Source organism: Vipera ursinii (assembly GCF_947247035.1).
Source record: "Vipera ursinii genome assembly, chromosome: 2".
Taxonomy (NCBI): domain Eukaryota; kingdom Metazoa; phylum Chordata; class Lepidosauria; order Squamata; family Viperidae; genus Vipera; species Vipera ursinii.
The window spans coordinates 3,337,745-3,347,190 of NC_139513.1; the positions used below are offsets into that span (position 1 = coordinate 3,337,745).

Genomic DNA, 9,446 nt, shown 5'->3' on the forward strand with positions numbered 1-9,446 from the left:
TATTTTATTTTATTTTATTTTATTTTATTTTATTTTATTTTATTTTATTTTAATTCCATTTATATCCCGCCCTTCTCCGAAGACTCAGGGTGGCTTACAAGCTTAGCAGTAGCCTTCATTCTATGTATGTGCCTGCTTATTAGGGCTTTCACACACACACCCAAGCAGCATTATTACAAAGTCAGCTTAATTGCCCCCAACAATCTGGGTCCTCATTTTACCTACCTCGGAAGGATGGAAGGCTGAGTCAACCTTGAGCCTAGTGGGACTCGAACCTGCACTAATTGCAGGCAGCTGGTGTTACTTAAGGAGGCATTAGCCCACTGCTCCACCAAGGCTATTAGATAGATATTAGTCCTATAAATATGAGTCTTGGGTATCTATCTATCTATCATCTCTCTTGCTATCTATCTCTCTGTTTGTCTATATCTGTCATGCCTCTGTTGGAGCCTGAATCTGTGGAGGAAAATGAGCTGGAACAGGACCCCATGGAGGGCGAGGGAGAGGTTTCTGTGGCTTCAGAGGAATGTGGGGAAGAGCAGGCCAAGGCAGGCCAGGGCCCTTCAGGATTGGGACAGGATGAACAGGAGAGACAGAGTTCAGGCGATGAGCAAGGGCCACCCCCACCTGATCCAAGAGCACGGAGAGTGGAGAGAAGGAGGGAACAACACAGGCAGGCTCAACTACTTGGGAGGAGGGCATCCTGCCCCTCTCCACAAGGCACACCTGGAGACTGAGATTTAAGGAGACGCTGTGGAGAGGGGCATTTCTCGGGAACAAATGCTGATTCCTTGGAGTTTTGTGTATTGTTGCTGATCTCTTGTTCTGTGACTTCTGCTTGGAAACCTGGAAACTCTGGCTATTGGACTGACTGACAACGTTGCTTGAATGGTTAAAGACCTTGGACCTGTATTTTGGATTCTTTTTTGAAACTGCTCAGGCAAGGTTGTATTCACAACAGACTCGTTAGGTTTATGATTTATGTGTTATTCCTTGTTATCTCTGTGGCCTTGAGTACATTCCACTTCTAATCAGAGGCATGTGAAACTACTTGCAGCCAGAGTCAGCTGAAGGGTGTGCGTGTTTCCTTTAGTTGGAGGCTTGCCAGAAGCATTTGGGGAAAATTTGGAGGCATTAAAGGACTGTTTGAATTGCCAGCTGACTGCATTGCCTCTGTGCTGTGCCCTGGGTCATCATCAGGGCTTTTTTTATCATAGAACGCTCAGAACGGAGTTCCGGCACCTTTTTTGGATGGAACCTTGTAGGGTAGGCAAGGCGGGTTGTATGACATGTGTGAGTTCCGGCACCTTTTTCTTTTACAAAAAAAGCACTGGTCATCACAATATCTATCTATCTATCTATCTATCTATCTATCTATCTATCTATCTATCTATCTATCTATCATCTATCTATCTATCTATCTATCTATCTATCTATCTATCTATCTATCTATCTATCTATCTATCTATCTATCTATCTATCTAATCTATCTATCTAATCTATCTATCTATCTATCATCTATCTATCTATCTATCTATCTATCTATCTATCTATCTATCTATCTATCTTCATCATCATCTTATTATCTCTCTCGCTATCTATCTGTCTGTCTCTCTCTCTCATCTACTTATTTATCTATCTACTTAAACAGAAGTAGAAGTAAAAAAAAATCCAAATTCAACTGATATCCCATTTTTTATTTTCTTAGTTGAAATTTTTATACAGTTTTTTTTCTTCTAATTTCAGTCTTATTTTCTTTTCTCTCTTAGTTTTATTTCTTTCCCTGGGTGAGGGCTCGTTCATCAGATTGGTACTAATTTTTCTATGTGTGTTGAAGGTCTCTATTTGCTGTAATTTTTCCCCCCCAAAGAAATGTGCTTTACAAAGTAGATTTAGTGTCCATAAACAGTTTTTATCTGAGGTTTGGAGCTAGTTGTGCTCCAAAGCTCCCAGTGATCTACTCAGGAGCAGCTGACAAGATCCCTTCAGATTTTGTCAATCTTATCTCACGGAGCATAGACAGACAATCTCACAGTGTGCTCCTTGTCCTTTGTCCTTTGTAAAGCTCATTGTGGCATTAACCCAGCTGCCAGCCGTCTCTTCAATTTCATCTCAATAACCTGACTCCCAGCTTTGCAAAATTCAAGGTATATACTATCAGCAGCATTCCAAAATCTATTAAGAAAATTAAATGATAAAAAATAGGAAATTAGCTTGGTAATCTTTCATCTTGACAAATCTTTTGGCTTTTGCTTTTGGAAATTACTTCATCACCATTCACTTTTTATGAATGATCTAAGTTTTGCTCTAGAATATTTACATTAATTGATGTCAGTCTGAGAGGTCTGTAATTTTCTGACTCTTTCCTTTTTCACTTTTGAAGATAGGGGTGACATTTCCTCTCCCGCTTATGAGTATTTGCAAGTTAGGCAACTGTAGAAATGTCATATGTCAAAAAAAAAAAATAAAGTTTATTGTAAACTAAAAAAAAAGTAAGAAACCTAGTTTACTCCTTTGGGATTCCTGATTTTTTTTTTCATTCTAGCTTCATCGCTTTCTGGACAAGAATGTGTTTTTCAATATTACAAGGAAGAAACTGTACTGGGATTCAAATGGAGATATAACAGCTGACCTAAACATCAGAATTTTGGTAGTTATGCCCGATATGTCCTTTGTTAGAGAACAAATGGGCAGTTTTGAAAGGCAGAAACTTACTATCAACAAAAGTATTGTATCACATCTGAAGTTACTGAACAAGGTATGGCGTATATTCTTTGTTTTGCAAAATCTTAAAGACCGTTGCCTGGAGGCGGTCCAGGTCTGGATGGGGAGAAACAGGCTTCATCTCAATCCCGCCAAGACTGAGTGGCTGTGCATATCGGCATCTCGGGCTAACCAGGCTATTCCACCTCTAATGATGGGGGGTGAGGTGTTACCCCCCATTGATAGGGCTCGCAACTTGGACGTCCTCCTGGATTCACGACTCAATTTTGAAGACCATATAGGAGCCGTGACTAGGGGGGCTTTTGCCCAGGTTCGCCTGGTGTGCCAGTTGCGACCCTATCTGGACCAAGATGCCCTACGCACAGTCACTCATGCGCTCGTGACCTCCCGTTTAGACTACTGCAACGCTCTCTACATGGGGCTGCCCTTGAGGACCACTCGGAGGCTTCAGCTGGTGCAGAATGCGGCCGCACGAGTTGTGATGGGGGTTTCCCGATACTCCTGTGTAACACCTCTACTCCGCGAGCTGCATTGGCTCCCGGTTGCCCTCCGGGTGAGATTCAAGGTGCTGGTGATGACCTATAAAGCCCTAAATGGCTTGGGTCCAGGTTATCTGAGGGAACACCTGCTGCCGGCATCAAGCTCCCTTCGTCCAGTGCGCTCCCACAGGGAGGGTCTTCTCAGGGTACCGCCGGTAAGAGATTGCCGGCGGACAACACCCAGGGATAGGACCTTCTCAGTGGGTGTGCCTGCCCTTTGGAACCAGCTGCCAGTGGAGCTTAGGACTGCCCCCGACCTCCGTTCATTCCGCCGGGACCTGAAGACCTGGATCTTCGAGCTCTCTGGCCCAGGCTGAGAATTTTAATTTTAATTTTAATTTTAACTGGGGTTTTATTTGTTCAGGGACGGATATAAATTTTTTAACTGTTTTTAACTTTTGTATTTTTTGTTTTAATCACCCTGTAAACCGCCCTGAGTCCTTAGGGAAAGGGCAGTGTATAAATAAAATAAAATAAAATAAACTAGACTAGATCATTATACTACAAAAGAGTAGTAGTACAAAATTCTCAAAACATCTGGGTTGAATTCCTCCCGCGGAGGAATTCAAACAGTTAAAGCAAAAGGCTGCCTCTTATATTGTCAGTGCAAAAACATGTCAATGTTTGCAGCATTGACAAAGAAGAAATAGAGGTGACATGATAGCAGTATTCCAGTATTTGAGGAGCTGCCACAAAGGGGGCATCAAATTATTCTCCAAAGCACCAGAGGGCAAGAAACAATGGTTGGAAACTAATCAAGGAGAGAAGCAACCTGGAATTAAGGAGAAACTTCCTAACAGTGAGGACAATTAACCAGTGGAACAGCTTGCCTTCAGAAATCATGGGTGCTCCATCACTGGAGGTTTTTTAAGAAGGGACTGAATTTGTCTGAGATGGTATACGTTCTCCTGCTTGAGCTGGGGGCTGGACTAGAAGACCTCCAAGGTCCCTTCCAGCTCCATTCTATTCCATTCCATTCCATTCCATTCCATTCCATTCCATTCCATTCCATTCCATTCCATTCCATTCCATTCCATTCTATTCTATTCTATTCTATTCTATTCTATTCTATTCTATTCTATTCTATTCTATTCTATTCTATTCTATTCTATTCTATTCTATTCTATTCTATTCTATTCTATTGAGATTAATGTGTGGATGTAAATGTAGGGAGGGTTAGGGTTACACACATTCACACCATTCTTCAATAGTGCAATAGGCATTCTACTCCTAGGTAGGAGGTCCAAGGGTTTTGGTTCATGTGAACTAATCATGATTAAACATACTGTGATCTGAGAAAGCACCTGCACTCAGAAAATTGACGCACTGAAACATGAGTTTGACCCAAATGAAAATCACTCCTGGCAGGAATTTGTTATGGCTAGTCTAAAGAAAAGAAGGACTTGAGTGACATGATAGCAATATTCCAGTATTTGAAGGACCACCACAAAGAAGAGGGGGTCAACTTATTTTCCAAAGCACCAGAAGGCAAGACAAGAAACGATGGTTAGAAACTGATCAAAGAGAGAAGCAACCTGGAATTAAGGAGAAACTTCCTGACAGTGAGAACAATTAACCAGTGGAACAGAACTTGCGTTCAGAAGTTGTGGGTGCTCCATCACTGGAGGTTTTTAAGAAGAGACTGGACAGTCACTTGTTTGAAATGATATAGGATCTCCTGCTTGAATAGGGGGCTGGACTAGAAGATCTCCAAGGTCCCTTCCAGCTCTACTGTATTCTGATGGATTGATTGATCTATAGTAATGTCAGACATGGCACTTATACATAAACAGGCCAAGCCACTTGTACAGAAAGAGTGAGCAAACCCCATTCTTTTCTGGCATTGATGATATTACCCAGTTGTATAATGAAACATCTGCAAACAACAACAACAACCAAACTCATAGTATACCAAGGATCACATAATGTCAAACAATTTGAAAGGAAAAATAGTTTGACTTGATCTTTGGTTTCTAACAGAAACTTCATTTGAAGCCCACTTGAATGAAAGCATCCCTCCAAAGGATTCCATTGGCCTAATTTGATTATAGTTTTAGATTTTCTCTATACTGTTAGCTTCCTTAAATCTTCTCTGGGCAAAAGGATGCTATAAATTTAACTAGTTAAAGATGTGGGATTCTCTTCATATCCGCGGTTGCCACGGATGCTGGAAGGCAAGCTCCGTCTTCCGTGTTCAGTTTCTCTCTGCTGGGGGACCCTGGAAAGGGTTGAGAGTCGCCCTGTAGGGGCGACAAGCAAGGAAGGGATCCCCACTTGATCGCGGGGTAGCCTTTCCACTTGATCCGGGGCAGTCCTCCAAACTGACAGACGAAAGACCAGCCATAGAAATATGGCTCGTCACTAGGCTGCAGACAGCCAAAGTCAAACTTACCACAAGGCACTTCTAAAGCAGCATAGATGAGACTGGCTGAGATCTGAACCTCTCTTCAATCCCAAGTATTTTATTTTCCTGTAAAAGCTGCCCAAAGCATCTTCCCCCCCGTGAGAGGGAAGGGAACTTCTATCCCACCCTGTAAGAATAGCAGCAACTGACTATCCAGGGGAGTTAAAACATTGAAAGAATAACCTTAATCTAACTGGATTTATATGCTTCTAAAATTTGGGAATCAAAAGATTTCTTATCGTTACAGAAGACTTTAGTTTTTATTTACAAAAAAGAAAATTGGAAAAAGGATTATAAAAATTTTGGACTTAAAAAACCTTAAATGGCATTGGTGACATCTTGTGGCCAAGTTTGATATTACAACTTTTATTGTCTAAAGGAGACTTGGCTTGAAGCCCAGACTATAGATAAGACTTTTTCAACCTTGAAAAATACCAACTGTGAGAAGCTCAGCTGTGTCCTATACCCAGTTATAAAATTATTTTCCTTCTCTTACTTTAAAGCCCTCAACTTAACATACCATCAAGAGAATATGGGTGAAGACCAAGAACAGATTCTTTTTATGTTGAAAGTAATATATGAAACCATTCTTTCAGCTTGTGATGAAATAAGATGCTACAGAAAAGAACAATATGTCAGCCTAGATATACGAACCCAAATTTTGACCACAATTAAAGAATCAACTATGCAGAAGATAACAGAAGAATTGGAACAATTAAATACTATGATAGAAGATTCAACTGACCGACAAATACAGTCAATGAAAAATGCAAAAAAGGGACTGACAACACTGAAAATGGAATAGACTTTCTATATAAATCAGAAGAAATTTGAGGAGCAAGAAGAACAGATTGAAGGGAAGACAAACATATCAGGACAACTATGGGGATTTGGAATAATAGAGAGATTATTTTAACCCTTCAAAAAATGGCAACTGGATAGTCTCTCTTATTTCAAATATATATAACAACATCTATTTAATGACTTAAAAGCACTGAGATGGAAGGCGAGCTGGCAAAGGAAGAAAGCTAGAATAAGGCTGAAGAAAATTGGGGTTTTGATTTATTAGAGAGGATTTTATATTATCAATTAAAATAGAATATACTCAAATAGACAAGATGTGTATTTTAAATACTAGACTTTGTTATGAATTGAGATAAAGAAAACTTTGGTCACAAGATGTGTATTTTAAATACTAGACTTTGTTATGAATTGAGATAAAGAAAACTTTGGTCACTTAAAACTTGGAAGTATAAATATTAAAAGTTAATGGAAATGCATTCATTTTTCTCTTTCAGTTTTAGAATTGATTGATGCTGGGAGGGGGGATGTGGATGAGAGTCCAGTTAGTCATAACAACAAAAAACTAAGCCGTGGGAATTCAAGGTTACTGAGCCTAGAGTTGATAACAATTTGGCAGGCTGGAGAGCTGTAGAGAGAGCCCGTATTTCAAGCCAATTGGGGAATGTGATTTATGACTTTTAGATGGAGGAGGGAATTGCGCTTTTCTACTTTGGTCCAAGGGGAGGGGAATTCAGTTTTTGGCTTCAACTATGTAGTCCCAATATTATGCTTCTTGAATAAAAGATTTTTTTAAGGTAAACAATGCCTCGAAGTTCTTTTGAAGAGTTTCATATGTATAAGCTAAAAAATTATTGATAAATGTAATAATGCTATTTTTACTCAATTGATATAATAAGAACTGTATTAGTTCAAATATGAGACAGTAGATATTAAGGGAAAAAAGAGAGGAAATATTTGATGTGGTACCTTGAAATTTGTACTAAAGATTTTTGTATGCTATTGAATTATCAATTAACCCAGCCACCACATTGCTTTTTAAATACTTAAATGTAAAATTAGAAAATTAATAAAATACTACAAAAAATATTAAGAATGCAGGGAATTGGCTAGGTTATAGTCACCCCTGTGAAGCCCTTGGATACTTTTTACTGGGTAGAGATAATGATGTGTTAGGAAAATGTCCTAATGCATTTTCTTTGCCAATCTTTTTCTGCTTAGTCTCTGCCTCTGTCTAGGTGTGTGGAAAATTGTCGTCCTGGATTTGTCAAGCAGAAGCGAGAAGGAGAGCCAGATTGTTGCTATGACTGTGTTCCTTGTCCAGAGGGGACCATCTCCATTCAGGAAGGTGGGTGACACCAGAAGAAAGGCAGATTCCTGGTATCAGTTGTTGTCCTAAGAAGCTAATTTATAAATATGAAAGGACAGATTGTTTAAAAAAATAATCCTTTTGGTTTTCTCAGATACAGAAAAATGCATCAAGTGTCCAGATGATCAATATGCAAATGAGAAGAGAATCCAATGTATCTCCAAAGTTATAACCTTCCTGTCTTATGAAGAACATCTGGGAATCATCCTGATTTCCTTTGCCCTATTCTTGTTTCTAACTACAGGCTTTGTTTTAATCATATTTATTAAATATAAAGAAACTCCAATTGTGAAAGCTAACAACCGGGACCTCTCTTACATCCTTGTGGTCTCCCTCCTGCTTTGCTTCTTGTCTTCTTTTCTCTTCATTGGTCAACCAAGGAAAGCCACCTGCCTTCTCCGACAAACAGTTTTCAGCATCATCTTTTCAGTTGCCATTTCTTCCCTCTTGGCTAAGACAATCACAGTGGTGCTGGCATTCCTGGCCGCAAAACCAGGAAACCGAATGAAGAGATGGTTGGGGAAGACCTTGGCCAACTCCATCATCCTTTCTTGTTCTGCTGTCCAAATTATAATCTGCTCCATCTGGCTTGGACTTTCTCTCCCATTCCCTGAATATGACCTCCACTCTCAACCTGGAGTCATCATCCTGCAATGCAATGAAGGGTCTGTTGTCATGTTCTACACCACCCTCAGTTACATGGGCATTTTGGCTGTCATCTGTTTCACAGTGGCTTTCCTGGCCAGGAATCTCCCTGGGGCCTTTAACGAAGCCAAGCTGATCACCTTCAGCATGCTGGTCTTCTGCAGTGTCTGGGTGACTTTTGTGCCCACCTACTTGAGCACCAAGGGGAAATACATGGTGGCTGTGCAGGTCTTCTCCATCTTGGCATCCAGTGCTGGTCTGTTGGGTTGCATATTCATCCCTAAGTGCTACATTATCATACTGAGGCCAGATCTGAACACAAAGGAGCAGATTACAGCCAGAATAAATGCAAAAACATAACACTATTATGATATTGTAAAGAATTGCAAAAGCTCCTTGTTTTTGAATGCAAATATTAATTATTTCCACTTAGATAGTATGCTGGAGTCAAAAAGATCAGAATTTCATGTTTCTAAATTGGAAATGGTTGAATGGCTGGAATCTTTTTACTCTATTTCCTTTCATCACAATAAATCTTGCTAAAAAGAATTCTTTGAAAATCATTTAAAGAAGGGATAGAATCATTTAAAGGGATAGAATCAAGATCAAGTGAAGTACTAATACCACTTTACAATGCTTTGGTAAGGCCACACCTGGAATACTGCATCGAGTTTTGGTCACCACGATGTAGAAAAGATGTCGAGACTCTAGAAAGGGTACAGAGAAGAGCAACAAAGATGATTAGGGGGCTGGAGGCCAAAACATATAGGGAATGGTTGCTGGAATTGGGTATGTGTAGTTTAACGAACCCCTTCATGGATTACTGCCTTGTCGTGGTGAAGGGGCTTGCCTAATTCAATGAAGCTATGAGCTATGCCGTGCAGGGCCACCCAAGACGGAAAGGTCATAGCAGAGAGTTCTGACAAAACGTGATCCACTGGAGAAGGAAATGGCAACCCACTCC

At 40.1% G+C, this 9,446-nt stretch overlaps 1 protein-coding gene across 1 annotated transcript; it reads left to right on the top strand.

Moving 5' to 3' along the window:
- Positions 1 to 434: 434 nt before the first annotated feature.
- On the top strand, positions 435 to 8,842 carry LOC310633239 (vomeronasal type-2 receptor 26-like; the record flags this gene model as incomplete). Its single annotated transcript, XM_083350927.1, has 2 exons — positions 435 to 528; positions 7,932 to 8,842. 2 exons carry the CDS (start codon positions 435 to 437, stop codon positions 8,840 to 8,842), a joined length of 1,005 nt encoding a protein of 334 aa, XP_083207053.1.
- Positions 8,843 to 9,446: the final 604 nt, after the last annotated feature.